The 16,204-nt window shown below is 51.1% G+C and overlaps 6 protein-coding genes and 1 non-coding gene across 7 annotated transcripts; 3 read left to right on the top strand and 4 right to left on the bottom strand.

The window, feature by feature from the left end:
- Positions 1 to 372: 372 nt before the first annotated feature.
- Positions 373 to 3,004, bottom strand: SMAC4_05832 (uncharacterized protein). Its single transcript, XM_003345627.2, has 2 exons — positions 1,682 to 3,004; positions 373 to 1,583 (listed from the first exon to the last, which is right to left on the bottom strand). Exons 1-2 carry the CDS (start codon positions 1,949 to 1,951, stop codon positions 855 to 857), a joined length of 999 nt encoding a protein of 332 aa, XP_003345675.2. The 5' UTR covers positions 1,952 to 3,004; the 3' UTR covers positions 373 to 854.
- Positions 3,005 to 3,619: 615 nt separating this feature from the next.
- On the bottom strand, positions 3,620 to 4,441 carry SMAC4_05833 (uncharacterized protein; the record flags this gene model as incomplete). Its single annotated transcript, XM_003345628.1, has 3 exons — positions 3,620 to 3,741; positions 3,826 to 3,939; positions 4,153 to 4,441. 3 exons carry the CDS (start codon positions 4,439 to 4,441, stop codon positions 3,620 to 3,622), a joined length of 525 nt encoding a protein of 174 aa, XP_003345676.1.
- Positions 4,442 to 5,849: 1,408 nt separating this feature from the next.
- Positions 5,850 to 5,945, top strand: SMAC4_13906. The gene is made up of 2 exons: positions 5,850 to 5,886; positions 5,911 to 5,945. It is a non-coding gene; the product is annotated as a tRNA-Asp (tRNA).
- Positions 5,946 to 6,853: 908 nt separating this feature from the next.
- On the bottom strand, positions 6,854 to 7,822 carry SMAC4_05834 (uncharacterized protein; the record flags this gene model as incomplete). The annotated part of the gene is made up of 3 exons (XM_003345629.2): positions 6,854 to 7,430; positions 7,500 to 7,596; positions 7,750 to 7,822. The coding sequence occupies 3 exons, from the start codon at positions 7,820 to 7,822 to the stop codon at positions 7,124 to 7,126; spliced, it is 477 nt and encodes a 158-aa protein (XP_003345677.1). The 3' UTR covers positions 6,854 to 7,123.
- A 130-nt stretch (positions 7,823 to 7,952) lies between these two features.
- On the bottom strand, positions 7,953 to 11,740 carry SMAC4_05835 (uncharacterized protein). The gene has a single exon (XM_066090354.1). The coding sequence runs from the start codon at positions 11,200 to 11,202 to the stop codon at positions 8,464 to 8,466; it is 2,739 nt and encodes a 912-aa protein (XP_065947393.1). The 5' UTR covers positions 11,203 to 11,740; the 3' UTR covers positions 7,953 to 8,463.
- A 377-nt stretch (positions 11,741 to 12,117) lies between these two features.
- Positions 12,118 to 13,841, top strand: SMAC4_05836 (uncharacterized protein; the record flags this gene model as incomplete). Its single annotated transcript, XM_003345631.2, has 3 exons — positions 12,118 to 12,729; positions 12,804 to 13,283; positions 13,346 to 13,841. 3 exons carry the CDS (start codon positions 12,118 to 12,120, stop codon positions 13,532 to 13,534), a joined length of 1,281 nt encoding a protein of 426 aa, XP_003345679.2. The 3' UTR covers positions 13,535 to 13,841.
- Positions 13,842 to 14,857: 1,016 nt separating this feature from the next.
- SMAC4_05837 (uncharacterized protein) lies at positions 14,858 to 16,151 on the top strand. Its single transcript, XM_003345632.2, has 3 exons — positions 14,858 to 14,919; positions 14,988 to 15,664; positions 15,751 to 16,151. Exons 1-3 carry the CDS (start codon positions 14,914 to 14,916, stop codon positions 15,869 to 15,871), a joined length of 804 nt encoding a protein of 267 aa, XP_003345680.1. The 5' UTR covers positions 14,858 to 14,913; the 3' UTR covers positions 15,872 to 16,151.
- Positions 16,152 to 16,204: the final 53 nt, after the last annotated feature.

Genomic DNA, 16,204 nt, shown 5'->3' on the forward strand with positions numbered 1-16,204 from the left:
ACCCGGGATTGGCACAAGGGAGTTAGTTCGCAACATGTCTCTTCAGCTCCACGGCGACGTGTACCGGGATCAGAGTTGCCGCCGAGGATTCCGTCGACTGTCAAGTTCGACATATGCAGAATCATTCTCATCACATCGCATTGGTTGTCGCGGAAGATTTGGTGCTGTCGTGGTGGTAATCCGTGCTTTCTTTTTGCCGGTGGTTGTTTTTTTGTTTTGGTCAAAGTTGTTTGCTGAAAAGAAGATGGCGACAATTTGCGAGAGCTTCAATGATGCTGCCCCGCTGTAGCTCGGAGACAGCTGGTGGATCACAACAGATCCCCGGGTGACCCACTTGTTCCTGGATTGTCCCACTTGACAAGCAGCAGAAGTGGAGAACGTGGCTTTCCACTTACAACCACAGGTTCCATTTTCGTTTCTGTTCTTCAACTTCGTCCTGCTTTCTTCCTGACGATTGGCCGGGGTCGAAATATCCATCATCGCAATACCTCCCGATCAAGTGCGCTCACGCTCATTGCACTCGCTGAAATGACTGCATTCACTCCAGCAACGAACACTCTTCACTCTTCATTCAGATTGCTCCATCTACCTTGGACACGACTGGTTCCGGCAATGATTCAAAAACCACTTCAAGCACGCTGAACCGTTTTACACGACGACAGTTGTTCGAGCCGATGACCGGCAGATAGCTCGTTTATCTTTTGGGATTGAAATCATTCTCTGGTACCGCCGTGTAGACAAGACATTATAATGCTCCCTCTTTCTCTGTTCAATCCTCACCTTGAAATCCTTTTCCCCCAATAACACTTGACCAGATCCGACAGATATTTACCTGGATAGTCCTGGCTGTGCCTTTACATCAAAATGCTGATCTTCTCCTTCATAGGGTCTTTCCCGTCTGAAAGAATCCTTACACGTCTTTTCAGCTCCTCCCAAAAGGTTCGGTCGGCGTTGTCACCGTCATAGATATAGTCATACGCCCCATAGGAGCAGAAACCAAACAACACCACCGACAGCCCCAACGACACGATGTACACAACCGCCATATACGAAGCCGAATCCCATTTTCTGTTCTCCAAAACCGGTGTGCACACGACGACTGAGAGACCGACCATGTAGAATACGGTCGAGTACGCAATGAGCATAATGGAGCATTGCCACACAAACGTTCTTCGTGAGCTCAGTGCCCACTGCCGCGAGTCCCCAGCTCTCACTGGTGGAGGCGCTTTGACCATCGCGCTCGCTCCACTGCTTGTCTTTTGTTGACTCGGTCTCTCGCCGGCTTGTGCTTCAACATCGGTGGGGAGGTGCTTGAGGCGAGGCCTAAGGGCGGGCCCCTTTTGCGCCAGGATCTGCTCCAGATGCCGTCGGATCACAACCTTCGCCGAGTGTGGGCCGCAAGTTTTCGCGTCAAAGTCCTTTTTCTGGATGAGCGACAGCAACGACAGTTGCTGCGACGAGAGAAAGATTCCCGAGATACACAGCGAAAGCGATGCATACCAGAAAGCAGGGCCGGTCCACTGCGAAGTCTTGACGTTCTCCCAGGAAAATGATGCCGTGATGATGCCTGTCATGACAGCTGCCTATTCGATTGTTGTTTTTGTTGTTAGCAACAGGTTCTCAATCCTGTGACAAGGCTTCACGATTCACGGTCCATCATCAAATGAGTGGTGTTGCTTACTGCGACTGCAACAAAGGACAGCTCATCTCTTTTTCCCGTCCGCCAGGCCGCAATGGCGTCCAAGAGCAACTTCCGGTTTTCCTCTTTCTCTAAGTCAAGGCCAGCAAGCTCCTCGATCTCTTGCGCTGGTCGAACTGTGTTATAGATCAGGAGACGTTGGTATGGGAGCGTGACGAAGAACCTAACCACGGTAAAGACAGCTGTGATTGCCAGACTGAGCCACTCCAGCGGCATGTCGCGTTTTCTTCGGATGATTTGAGAGGCCATCATGTATGGGCAGGGAAAACAAAAGGGTAGAGCTATGAGGTGGAAATGTCTGCCTCAAACTGGATCTAAGCAGGATCCGGTTCCAGCTAAATACAATCATCGGACCAAGATGTCACTGGTTCTTTGAATATCGGGTCCCAGGTGCCTGATGGGGGACTTTGGCACATCCGCCTGTGTTGAATCACCGCAACACATTCGCCTGCATGTGCAGATGACCCAAAGAGAAGGTGCGCTCAGCCTCGCCCATCAAAATCCACTCAGCTCCTCGCTCATCGCAGATCATACACCGATTTACTCCAAACGACACCACTTCCTGATATTGTGCATCCCCACGCACTCTCCCATTTGATTTTGTTATCACCCCATCGGCATCCAGCCTACACAGTGCCATGTCGACTCCCCATGGGCTACCCCCGAACCAATCTGTGAGCATGCAATCTGCCTAGACCGCGGGTGGCTTGCAGTTGTGCAGGATCAGGGTTCAGCTTTGACAGCCTGATGCCTCCCTACTTGAGACATCCACTCATAACACTGGCGAGGGAACCTTTCGGTTGCCATTAGCAGCCAGTAGTTGGAAGGGGCGGCTTACTCGCCCAAAGTCATGCCGAAGTGCCGATGGTAGGTTGAGCGGAACTGTGTTGATCCATTCGGAGGATCAGCGGTTTGCATCGTCTGGGGAATATCCGAAAGGTTGGAGAAGGTCAAGAGTTCTCAAGACGGCGAGTTTCGGGCCCAGATTCTCCTTTAGAAAGGGGTACACTCTACACACGCCCAAATACCCTACAAACACGCCCATACAAGTATACAATTTCGAATAACGCAAGACAAAAAGCACCACGCTACTTCAAATATTCATTTTTCTTCCTAGCCCCTAGTTTATGAGTCTTTTAAAAGTAACCCAATGGTTTTTAGAGCAGCGGCCTTATACATTTGGAGTAGTAGATATCAACTAGCTAATAAGTAGGTACTTCCCTCTTATCTTCTCGACGAAACTGCAAAGGGCAGCGAATTTATACCTAATTCTAATTAAAAAACGAATAAAATTTTTGAAAGGGGCTTCATGTTTATATACAAAGCCTTTCTTGGCTTGGTTTATGGTAGGAATGGCTGGTATAGCCACTTCGTCTTCTATCATGGGCGTGTTTGTAGGGTATTTGGGCGTGTGTAGAGTGTACCCCTTTAGAAAACTCTGGAACTATTTCCCAAATCCCCATGAGGCTCGCTTCTTGATCTGTCTACCATTAGGTTCCCAGATCCAACATCTCCCTTGGCTGGAACATTCTTCTCAATATCTGCTAGCTAATCCTATTACACAATGCAGCGGTTTCCTGCTAAATCCTATGGCCAAATCCAAACGTCACCTAGACCTCTCATCTTTGCCACCCTTCCAACCTCTGAAGGGAAGAACCACTGCTTCGAAAGGACTTGATCTCAAGGACATTCATAATATTTGATCCAGAGCATTTACAGACTAGAGTAAGTACAACTCAACCTTCCTCTCAATTTCGCACACCCCATTTTGTCCCCTGAGCCCCTTCGTCCTTTCAAAGTTTCGGCACTTTGTTGCCCGTATCCCTCCCTAATAGCACTACAAACATCTGGCAACACTTCCCCAACCGTCCTGTTCCAAGCCCAGTCCTTCTCATCAGTGGAACTCTTGCCCGACTTGACTTAAGGGGTGGCAGTAACATTCGCCGCCGGCCACTGATGGTTCTTGTCCCCGTTGATGCATTGCCAAAGCACAATTTTCGTATTATCCCTGACGGAACCGGTGTAGAGGTCGACGCAGAGTTCTGTCATGTGTGTCAGTCAGTCCAAGCTGCTTTTTCATCTCACAGCGGCAGTCTGCTAGTAAGGGACAGATGGAAGTAACGTACTTGTGCCAGAGGATTGGTCCAGTACCAGGTACCCCTCGGGCTGGTAAAGCCACTTTTGCGAAGCCTTGGTGTCGGCGCAGTCTTGGATGGTCAAGGGCGAGCCGTTGCTTCTTCCTGTTGATTGAGGATTGGAGTTTTTGTCAGTGGTCTTTTCTCATGAGAAATCCATCTTTTCTTTGTTTCCTTTCTGCACGTCGCCCTTCAAGGTCCTTTTGGCGTCATCACTTTGCTTGCAATCAATTCCTACTCCCATCTCGCATTACAATCTTTGCCCCGTCTATCTAATACACAACCTGCCAGACCGCGCGGTACCGGAAACACACTCACCAGTCCCAGCATCCAAGCAAAAATTGGTATCGGCCAGCTGAACCTTGGTATTCCCATCCTTGATCCACCACTGCTGCTCAGGCTTGGGGCTAGTGGCCTTGACAGTGAAGAGGATGATGCCTGAGCCGCTCTTGATGGGTGTTTGGGCTTGAACGGCGAACTTGGCGTCCTTGATTGTGTTTAGGATCACTTTCCGGTAGCCCTCGGGGATTGTTGGGGTTGGGGTTGTTTGGGAAAGGGCGGTTGCCGCGAAGGCTGCTAGGGGGAGGAGGGTTGTGGTGAGCTGCATAGTGAGTGAGTGGGTATCTTGGGTGGATTTTAGGGGATGTAACTTGGGAAGAGGGCAAATGGGAAAACGGGGTGGATTTCTTAAGGGGGATTGGAAAGGAATGGGTGAGGCTTGGCTTATAAGTTCCATTTGGATGAGTCTTTCCCGGAGAGTTCCTTCTTTATCTGTTACCTAACTAACATTTGCTAGGAGTTCAGTCGGTTGATGGGATTGGTATTGCGTGTTGTACAATTTGTTTACTTGCGGCAAATCTGCCAGGGAACGAAGAGGATTGGTTCGGGAGCAATGCGGCTGATCTCAAATCTTTCACGGAACGCGGAGAACCTCTTTCCGCTCAATCAACCGCTCCCGTTCTCCCCCTGGCCTCCACAGTGGACGTATAAACCGGAAGCCAGATTTACCCCGGATTTTGTGCTCGGGAGGGGGGCCAAAAGCTTGTCTCAACTTCGACAGACTGACGCTCGGCAGTTGCAACTGCCGCCGCCAGACAAACACCATGAGCAGGGGTGCCAAGCATCACAAGGACGGTTCGTTTCGGCACTCGTCGATCACTTACTTCCCATCTGAGTCTCGCAATTTGATGTGTGGCTGATGGAAAAAAAAAGATGGATGGGAATTAAGATAACGCATGATCAAATCGGTTATTGGGCGTTGCTCCTGGAATCTAGGCCGAGAAGATTGGAAAGAATGGAAGAACAGTCAGAAGCTGGTACATATCAGGGAGAGAGATACCATCGTTCTGAGCAGCGTGTCAGGTCAGGTCACTGCTTGGTCCTTTCCTTTGTTTTATTTTGGGGTGTGGCCGTTGCACCGATGCTTTAGTTGTCAACTGCATTTGCGTATAAGTAGGAGATAGCTAGGTCTGACGGTAAGGTACTGGACTGAAGCTGACAAAGACATGGAGTAAATGGATTGTGCCGGTATAGAACTCAGTGAGATTCCCGGGGGTATTTCACGAGGATGGACCGTTGACGGGACATTAGGTAGACAGCGATTTCACTGTGGAGAAATGACAATAAGGTATCTGGGGAAAAACCTATAACTCACTGCAAGTTAAACGTCCGTCTTTTGTACTTGTCGCCCACACCAGACACTCACAGACAGCCAAGCCAGACCGCGAGGTTGGTCAGGGACGACTTTACGTGACGTGACTTGCGAAGACAACAACGAACGAAGTCCAAACTATGCCTGCATTTAAGTACCCAAAGTACCGTAATTTATTGGTCCACTACGCAGTTGAATAACCTTGTGGAACTCCCTGTAAATAATCTGCCGTTGTCGTCAAAGTATTCGGAAGAAAAAGTTGTTTGCTTACTTGGTTGGGTCCATGTTGGGTGACGCTTATAAGAACATCTTTCGGAGCAATCTTCCAACATCCAACTACGACAGCTGATTAACAGTTGTACAATCTTCCGTAGTATAGTGGTCAGTATGTGAGCTTGTCAAGCTTGAACATCATCAGTTCGATTCGCTCGAGACCCGGGTTCAATTCCCGGCGGGAGAGACCATAAATATTTTTTGGCGATATTTTTGTGTCTCCACCTTCCTGGGTCGTGAACGCACTCGCATAGGGTTGAAGGAGTGAGGGGCTCAATTAACCGGGTAACTTGTGAGTTTCAATTGTTCCTTTTCTACCTTGACCTTGACCATCACCGCAGGTGCTGGGGTTGATGGTTTACTGTCGGTGAATGACAGCGAAATGTAATTGGGTTGAGTTGTCGTGCATCGATGGGACACTGCGAGATCCCCAGTGGTATCCAGAAGAGAACACGCAATGTAATAATCCAAGTAACTACTTGCGTTCTTTACTATTTCTTTTTAATAATTGAAGACAATACAATTTGAGAGTTCCCCAAGATCTTGCAAGTTTGGAGAAGTATGTTTGGTCCGCATTTCTAATCTGATGTTTGATGTGCCAAGATCACTCAGGTGTCTCGGGATAGGAAATAACAGTCCTTAACGGTATCTGCGGACGCGAGTGCAATTAGACGTTAGGCAGAAATGAGATACTATCTGCCTCCCCACACTCCCGACACAAACGTCTTTGGCCATCGGTACCCCAACGGCCAACCTCCATCGACAATCCATCCCCTCTTCTCTTCTTTTCGCTCGCCTCTGCCCTCAAATCTTCACAATCCCTTTTCATTTATCACTTCTCCCCCCGCTACCGAGCACGTCCGGCGTCTTCCTCCTGTCATATTCCCAACCCATGCAACCGATTCGCTGACCACCACAACCTTTCAGCTACCGCGACATTTCCACTTCCATCGTCAACTCCAGGCTCCTCTCCCCTTCCAAAGATTCCATCCCCAAATTCCTCCATTTGTACCTTACTCACTCTCCCCCGTCTCCAGCTCAAGCATCGTCTGCCGATATACCTCCACCCAAGGCTTCGCTCCCAAGACCTACTCAACGATGCCCTCCTCCCCACGATCTTCCCAATTCCTCCCCGTCAACCATTCCCAAATCCTCGTCGCCCTCTAGTCACCTCCAACCGCCCGCTCCCTCGCCGCCTGCACCACTGTCTGCCCCCTATACGTCACACCGACATCGGCTCCTTCTTCAACCAACAGCTTCACTGTCTCAAACCAACTCCACCGGACGGCACAATGTAATGGTGTTCCGTTCTTCTTGGGGTCAAGGTAGTTGAGAAACCACTTCATCCCCGCCTCCTATTAACCCTTATCCGTCTTTTTTGTAGCGTCGATCAGAAGTCTGACTCTCTCCGCGCAGTTGCGTTCGCGGTGTTCTTTGTCCTTGCGCCACTTGCAACTGGGTTTGATAGCGTGGTGGATGGCGCTGGGCTCCAATTTCGCGCCGTGGGCTAAAAAGGGTACGAATGGCGTTGTCGCCGGGTTGGCCTTCGATGACGGAGGCTGTGATGAGGGCCGAGGGAGCGCGGCACAGGCGGCCGGGGACGGAGAGGAGGTTTGGGTCGGCGCTGTGGGCGAGAAGAAAGTTCATGATGGGTAGTTTGCCGACGGAAAGTCTGGCCCCCAGGTTAGTCATCCTTTCCCTTCTGCCGAGTATAGAAGGGGAGTCTGGTCATGCTACTAACTGAAGTGCCGTCTCATCCTCGAACTCGGTGGTATTAACACCCCACCCATTCTTGACGAACACCTCCCACATAGCTAGGTCTTCGCGGTTATTCGCTCCTAAGAAGGCTATTCAATTTACTTTGACGCATTGGGAAAGTAAGAGGTCGGCTACGGCATGATGTCTTCTCCACACAGCGTTTGATAAGCCTTTTTCTAGCGCGGCGGTTGATACCTGCCCTTGTAGAGATTCGTGGTCGAGAAGGATCTTACTGACGGTTTCGAGATCGCCGGATTCGCAGGCGGAGAGATAGTCGGGGTGGTGGAGATGATTGGTTACGGTCATGATAGCGGTTGAGGTGACGATGTTATTCGTGGGTGGTGCTATACTGACAACGAACCGTGATGGCGGTGGCCAGATCAAAATTTCTGAGCCGCGAGCGGCGGGGAGTCACTTTTGGTGAATGAACGAATGCAGCGAAGATCGGCCACTCAGCCACCCACCAACAGCAACCCTTACCGTGTATACACGTTCTATCCCACGGATCAATATGCGTGCTGTCCATGCCATCTTGTGCTTCTTGGGGACCAGAAATAAGAACGCCAAGGGCCATCACGTTGGCTTCCATGTTACGACATGAAACCAGCGGAACCGGCTTCGTTGACCTTCAACTCATTTGCCGCTGTCTGCCATAAATACACTGACAACTGGAATCAAGGATAGGTCAACCGTGTCAGTATATTGGCTAGCCCAGGTTGAACTTGTTGAGCATCATCCAGATCCTCTTCCCCTTCTTTTCCCTCCGACGCCCAGTACCTAGCTGCTGTATGTTCAGCGATTGACCCGTTCTATGGGATGCACTGCCAGGCACCCTGAAACTCGGCCCAGGCTATTTCATCAGGCTCTGTCTCATATCAATGCCAGCAACTCCCACTTTCCAAGCCTGCTCGCTGTCGAGTGGAAAGAGCCGTTTCTAAGCCCGATGATTAGGGGTAAGAATCTCCAAGAGAGTAAGCAATGCTCACAGTGCTGCCTTTGACATTCTTTCCAACCACTTGAACGACTGCCGGCTCCGCCGCCCCCCCAAAAGGCCTAACCTTAACCGTAATCTTCTCCCTCGGCCACAGGGTCAAGTAATTATCATCCCAAGTTACCGGCAACACGTCTTTGCCATCCTTGTCCACCAAGTTGAGCCTAATGAAGAACGCCGGCACGGAAGAGTGATTCTCTAAAGTAACCTGCATTGCTGATTCCGAATGCCCCTTTGGACCGTGCCCACGGGACCGAGCTGCCAAACTCACGTTCGCAGCCGCCAGTTTGTTCAAGGCCGTGTAGTCGCTGTACTTGGTGACAGGCGTATAGAACCAGTCGGAGTTGTCCCAGTCGAGAGTGTCGATAGTTTTGGAGAGCCAGTAGACGTTGCGGCTCAGGACCTGAGTGTCTTTGGAGGAGGGATCGGAAAGGACCAGACGGACAAATACGACGTCTTTGATGTTCTTCAGGGCGGAAGACAGAGAAGTGATTTCCTTGCTTGTGTTCGGCTTTGTCGTTGTCTTGACCGTGTTACTCAACAAGGTCTTGCCAGTTGTATCCACCACTTGAATCTCGACACTCCTTGCTCCTTCCTTGTCCAATGACCTGTTGATAAGAAACACGCTCTTTTTGACATAGTCATACGCCACATGTTCGATCCGACTACCCACTTTGGCGCCAAAGTAGGCGCCGGCCGGGTGCATGTAGTAGTCCCAGATGGACCAGTGCAAGCTCGGAAAGGCACCGGTCAGCATCCAGTAGATCAGGCCGGTGGCAGGCCGCTTGGAGTTCCAGTTGGCGGCGTAGGCTTCGAACTGAGCGCGGGTGGCTTCGTAGTCGGTGATCTGCGTCTTTTGGACATAGTCCTCGAGAGAAGTTGGAGCTCCCCAGCGTTTCCAGAGGCCGTCGTTGTAGATCTTGCGGTTGTGAAAGCTGGAGGTCTCAGTGGACATGTGGAACAGGTTTTTGTTGGGGTTCTTCCACAGGTCGTTCAAATCAGCCGGGGAGAGAAACTTCTTCAGACTGGACAAGTCTGGGGTTCCAACTCCCGCACCCAACTCTGATCCAAACCCAAATGCCGCTCCGAGACGACTTGCACTCGGTTCAATATCATACCAGTAGTTGGGCGGCACCCAGTCATATGGTCCTTCCATCTTCAGTCCCGGCGAGCCCATGAACGCAGGGAATCCCCTCCTCGAAGCCGACGCTAGCACCGGTGTCTGCCAGTCCTGGCTCTGGAGAGCGTTCATATACATCGGTGACGCCTTTTCGTCAGGCCAATAGTCGCTGCCAATCAGATACCCAAGGACACTCGGATGAGTTTGAAGCATGCCGGCCTCGTGGAACATACTCGCATTGGCAATCCCGTAGTCTTCCTCGTTCCATACCGGTGTTGGCACCGCCAGGTCCTGGTTGTAACTCCATGCCTCCCACTTATCACAGCACTCCCATCCAGCAAGGATCATGATGCCCCGTCGGTCGGCAATCTCATAGAGCTCGGGGTGCTCGTTCTTTCCTTCGAGGCGGATGGTGTTGAAGCCGAGGTCGAGGACGTATTGGGCCTCGGATTCGAACTTTGAGGGATTGAAACGGAGAAACATGTCGGGTGCGTAACCAGCGCCAAGAACTTGGAAGGGTTTGGCGTTGACGTAGAATGTGGTGTCGTTGTAGGAGTTGAGCTTGGAGGTGACGGTGCGGAAGCCAAATGTCGCGGAGGCAAAGTCGGAGATCGTGTTGTTGGAAACAAAGACGGAGAGCTGGGCGTAATAGAGGGGTTGGGAACCCCATTGTTTTGGCCACCAGATGGCGGGATTCGGGATCGTGGTTGTGAGGGTCACGTCTGTGGTTGACAGGGGCGGAAGGGTGACGATTTGGGACCAAGTAATCGGCGGGCCGGGGTACCGTTCCGGGGAAATGGTGCCGGCGACAGTGATGGTTACTGCAGCCTTTTCCAGATTACGGGCCCTGGATCGCAGTGTCACGTTTGCGGGCGAGCTTTCCAGAGGCGTTCCGAGCTGGGTTACCACGCGTAGCGGCCCAAGAGCAACGGATCCCGTCTGCTTGACTTCCACATCTCTCCATACACCGGTGCCGTTGTCTGCAGGCCATGGATTCCAGTCCACCCAACCTAGCGCGAAGTCGTAATAATAGCTCGTCGGATGTGCCTGAATGAGCAAGGCATTTTTCTGGCCCACCAGATCAGTAATATCGTACGTGTGTCCTCCATAACCACCAGCCTGTGTCTTCTTGTCTGCAACTTCCTTCCCGTTCAGGTACACGTCGGCGCGAGAAGTGATTCCATGCGTGATCAGATGGAAGTATTTCCCAGCCTCAGGATCCAGTCCAAATTCGTGTCGATACAGCCAGGGCACTTCGAACTGTTTGCTGTCGACTTTTCGGAGGTTGTCAGAGTAGAATAACTCGGTGTCGTTGTAGGTGCCGGCTTCTAGCAGACAGCCCATCAGGGTACACTTGGACGCGTTGACGTGAATCCATCCCGAGGTGTCGACGCCAGGGCGAGAGAGTGTCTCCAGATCTTTTCCCGCCTTCGTGGAGGACTGCAAGTCCCATGTGGGGATGGATGCTATTTGCCCTGGTGTCAATACTAGGGAGTTGCTGGGGTCTATCGCGGCTGTTGAGGTGATGGAGAGGATGGCGCTGAACAGCACGTGAAGCCTTAACTGTGACCTCATGATGTGGATGGCGAAGAGCTCCAAGATGGGCGCCGTGGTGTTGCTAGAGGTGCCGGTGAGTAATTGCGGCCTCGCAACATTCCCGTCGCGAAAGGGACTTGTGCATCTTATACCGACTTCCTCGGGCCATTGACGATGTTATATGGCGTCGCGATGATCCTCCTCAAAAGCATTCCACGTGTAACTCTGGATGGGAATAATCCCCGCAGAACAAATCAACGTTACATGTCGTGCCGCCAGCCAAAGGAAGACTTGACTGGAACGCTGCTGTGTCGTCGGAACCCCGCCGGCCATTTGATGTTGTGCTCCGGACTTCCCTTTCTGGAGGACGGATCGCCAGTGGCACTAGACATACTGTGGCACGGGTAAAGGTAATGAATATTGAGAATGATTTTGCGACGGGGATTTGAACAGATGGTAGGTTGTGTATTTGTTTATTCGAAACTCGGGTCAGGTGTTGTAAATGAGGAACAGAAGTTGTGCGAATGGAGACAATTCCCTTCCATCCTTCGGGAAGTCCGCTGTGTTGAAATTGTTAGTGCTGACTGTAGCACTTGCAGAGCGCGCTAAAGGGTCCGGACCTACCTACCCCACTCTCGGCGGGGTACAATGTAAACAAAGAGAGAAAAAGCGACCCCCAAGAACGAACCATGATCGACAAACGGCAAACAACTTCACATGCAATTAAATGGAAACAGCGATTGGGTCTTCTTGAAAACGGTTGGAGGACGATTCAACCGCCTCACAATTTTCTTCAATCCTACCCTCGGTGGTTGTAATAAGCACGCTATACACCAAGGGCCCATGTTAGTGGAATGCTCACCATGACGTCACCATATCAAGAAATCATTAAGATGTCACGAAAAATCATGAGGACGAGACGACAGTTCGGCAGGCGTCATCCCATTTCCTGTAATGACCTCGCTTAACAGCTACGATGACAGCTCCTTCCGGCTGCACCCGCTAATTCCAACCCAACTGAGCTCTTTCGTCCTCATCACACCTGCTAGGCACTACTCTGACGATCCCGTATTTGCAACGGGTGATCGTCATCCATCCGTCTCTTCCATCCGGCCGTCTCGTAACTTAACCTTACTTCCACCTACATCAGCCTCCTCCTTCCCAGCTCTCAGGTCTGGTCGAGACCTGTTCTTTCCACAGACCCGAAGTGTGATCAGGTCGGCCAGTATTGTTACAAAACCAGCCATATTCATTTTTGGACGAAACACTTCCTCGAACAATACGCTTGACCTCGTACTGCCCACCGCCCACGCGCCAAACAACAGGCTAAGCGAGATGCCGGTCTCAGTGGTCCCCAGAGAAGTCGTCCAAGCCGTCGAAGGCAGACAAGGCGTCGACTTTGCTACCGCTGTGCCCAAGTGTCCTCCCACGGCCGAGCGTCCTCAAGCAACCGACATTGACGCCATCATCGACAGGCCTAGCGTCGCTCGCGCGAACCTGGCTGTCTCGACAGAGCAGCCCCAGGGCAGTCCCGAATATGTCGACACTCTGAACCTCGAGGACTATGTATGTCACCCAACCATCTCTGTCTTCCAATGCGCCAAGTCCACCTACTAACACTCAACTTCTCTCCACCACAGACCGTCCTCCAACAACACGTCATGTTCTGGGACCGCGACGACGACGGCCAGATCTGGCCCCAAGACACCTTCATGGGCTTCTATGAGCTGGGTTTCAACCTGTTTTTCTGCGCTTTGGCGACACTCATCATCAACCTCAATTTCTCGTACCCGACCCGCCTTGCCTACTCCTACTTCCCCGACCCCTTCTTCCGGGTATACGTACCATCCATCCACAAGGCCAAGCACGGCTCGGATTCGGGAACGTACGATAAGGAAGGCCGATTCATCCCGCAAGCATTTGAGGACCTGTTTAGCAAGTTTGACAGGGGCAACAAGGCTGCACTGTCCGCAGGAGAGCTCTGGAACATAATGTCGACCAATAGGGTTGCTGTGGACCCGTTTGGCTGGTTTGCGTCCGTCTTTGAGTTTGGCGTGACGTTCTTGTTGGTGCAGAAGGATGGAAAGGTGGATAAGGAGGACCTGAGGAGGATCTATGATGTGAGTTCTTCCCCTGATCTGGACTCTTTGGCCAGGTGCGATACTAACAAAGGTTCCTCCAGGGTTCCATATTCTGGAAGATCAGAGACGCCTATCGCTCGGACAAGGGATGGAACAAGGGCTTCGGCTTCCGCGAGTTCTTCAACCTCGGCCGGGAAGAGCTGGCCAAGAACAGGAGCAGATTCCCGTTGTTGGACGGCGTTGTGAGCCAGGTTGAGAAGACGTTTCCGCATAAGTTGCGCAAGGCCTAAACACAAAAGAAAGAAGAGACATTACCGGATAAACCTCGGGCCAAACGTTGATGAACATAGATACGAGCATTGGCTAGATCCTAGAAGCATTATGCATCATCAATACGACCAACAATATACGCATTGTGTCGCACTATGTGAGGCGGGGTTGTGCCACCGTTGCAATATCATCCCGTCCATGAAGTTTTGGCAAGAATAACCACCCTGTGGGCACGCCCTTTAAGTATAACCCGCTAAAAACCACCCCCCATAAGCCTGCCTTTTTTTATTAAAAAGATTTCGAGGTCTTTCCTATATTGGTCCTTCTTTACCTACTCTAAGGGAGTCTAAACGTGTTTTGAGGCAACTTGACACCGAGTACTAGAGACATATTTCTTGTGATAGGTACTTTTGCCCTTCTGTCTAGTAACTGAATCCGAAATTCCCTTGTAACGTGTTCTTCAAACGGAAAAGCACGATTCACAGTCATTCAGTAGAAAGATATTTGGTGGGAGGAGAGATGCGTTTCCTTCGTCTCACTAAGAGTAGTGGTGGAAGTGTGAATAGCTATTCACAACACTCTATCCATCCTACACTCCTTCAGAAAATGGGGGCGTACGTCAACTGCGTCTTTGAGCGTGCTACGGACAGAGTCAGGTACTATCCCGTCTTCGGCATTACATAACCGGCCGTGGCGGCCTGGTTGTGGTTTCACAAAGAGTGAGAGGTACAAATGAAAGGAGGGGAACCTACTATGGTAACATTCAAAATTTTATTGATCCGTCGCCCATCGCCTGACGCCCATCGCCCATTGCCAGTCCCAAACGATAACGTTAACGTTAACATCAACGTTTGACAAGCGCGAGGATTGTCATCTTTGACTTTAATGCATCTTGCATCTTGCAGCTTGTTCGAGAACCGAACATCAACCTCTATACATTTATCCATCCACGCAAAACTTCACGCTGTTAAGTTGTACTCTCACCATATTTGTTACAATTCTTTCTGCTTTTTTTTATTATTAGTTCTATTTTTTTATATTTTTTTGCTTACCATGCCACCAATCAGAGTCTTCTCCTCTCCCTCCTCCTCTCCCGCGCCGGCATCCCGGTTACTCTTCTCGAAAAGTCTACTGCGTTGGATGCCAATCCCCGCGCCTCGCATTACATACATGTCTGAGTCCTGCATGGAGTTTGAGCGTGCGGGGACCCATGTGTTGGATGAGATTAAGAGGCAGGGGTTCTTTCCTAATGGTGTTAGTTGGAGGAAGTTGGATGGACCTTCACCAAAAGATGAAGATTCGGAGCTTGGAGAGGACAGTGTGAACGGGTAGGAAAGCGGAGAGAGAAACCAGAGATTGGTGAAGCTGAGGAATCCGGATCCGCCTGAGGGCAAGGATAATGAGGGTGAGTGGAGGTATAGAATGGTTTGTCTACCGCTGCATCGGTTGGGGAGAGTTTTGCTTGGGAAGTAGGAGGATGGGAGGGATGGGGAGGAGGGGAAAGACGGAGAGGAGAATGCGGGCAAGGCAATGGCAGTCGTGAAATGGGGGTGGGAGGTTATTGACGTTGGTGACGTTGGTGACGGCGATAGTGATGAGGCTCAAGTCGGAGAAGAGCCTGGGAAAAAAAAGGTAACTCCAGGCAACGGAAACGGGAACACGGGAAAAGCGTGGGTAAAAGCCAAAACCACCTCCGGCACCACCGAGATCCTAAAAGCCGACTACATCGTTGCCTGCGACGGCGCCAACAGCACCCTCCGCAAGCTCCTCTTTGGCTCTGGTTCCGATGCATTCCCCGGTTTCACATGGGACAAACAAATCGTTGCCACGAACATCTACTACCCCTTTGACAAGTACCACTACGACGATAGTCAGTTCTTTATCGACACTGAGCATTGGCACATGGTAGCCAAGATCCAGCTGGACGGGCTGTATCGAGTTACCTACGGGGAACTAGGCGGACTAAGCAACGAGGAACTCAAAGAAAGGTTGGAGCAGAAGTTCAGGAGGATCCTACCTGGTAATTCTGGACCGGAGGAGTATGAACTGGTGAACTTTAGTCCGTATAAAGTCCATCAGAGGTGCGTGGAAGAAATGAGAATGGGGAGGTGTTTGTTGGTGGCGGATGCGGCGCATTTGTGTAACCCCTTGTGAGTTTTCACTCTGCTCCCTTCTCCTTCCCGTTACTGAGCGTTGAGGTGGAAGACTAGAAGTTGATGCTGACGAATTATTGTAGTGGAGGCCTCGGCCTCACCGTCGGTATCGCGGACGTAGGCAGTCTCTACGATTGTCTCCTCAGAATTCACACCGGACAAGCAGATGATAGCATCCTGTACAAGTACGACGAGGTCCGTTGAGGGATATGGCATGATGTTATCAATCCAACGTCGTCGGACAACATGAGACGGCTGTTCTCGTATGAAGATCCCGAGGATTTGTTGGAGAAGGAGCCGTTTTTTTAGGATGCTCACGGAGATGGGCTTGATGCCGCAGAAGGTGGGCGAGCGGGAGTTTGCAAAGATGGAGGTTGGTGCGAGTGGGCCGAAGTTGCCATCGGTGAGTTCCCTTGCACTTTCCTTGAAGATTCCTTATGAAGTTGATGAGGTAGGTGCACGAAACGTGACTGCTGGCTGACATTGAGAGGTCACTGCAGGCCAAGGGAGGAGTGCAACTTCGTTGCGGCCTTTCCT

Source organism: Sordaria macrospora, chromosome 6, assembly GCF_033870435.1.
Source record: "Sordaria macrospora chromosome 6, complete sequence".
Lineage (NCBI taxonomy): Eukaryota > Fungi > Ascomycota > Sordariomycetes > Sordariales > Sordariaceae > Sordaria > Sordaria macrospora.

What these genes read in the sequence shown, in the direction of transcription:
- SMAC4_05832 (XM_003345627.2), bottom strand. Translation starts at nt 1,951, where the DNA reads ATGATGGCCTCTCAAATCATCCGAAGAAAACGCGACATGCCGCTGGAG. An exon ending in TGTCCTTTGTTGCAGTCGCA is followed by an intron (nt 1,584 to 1,681) that starts GTAAGCAACACC and finishes ACAATCGAATAG; the next exon opens with GCAGCTGTCATGACAGGCAT.
- SMAC4_05835 (XM_066090354.1), bottom strand. Translation starts at nt 11,202, where the DNA reads ATGAGGTCACAGTTAAGGCTTCACGTGCTGTTCAGCGCCATCCTCTCC.
- SMAC4_05837 (XM_003345632.2), top strand. An exon ending in GCGCATTTGTGTAACCCCTT is followed by an intron (nt 15,665 to 15,750) that starts GTGAGTTTTCAC and finishes GAATTATTGTAG; the next exon opens with TGGAGGCCTCGGCCTCACCG.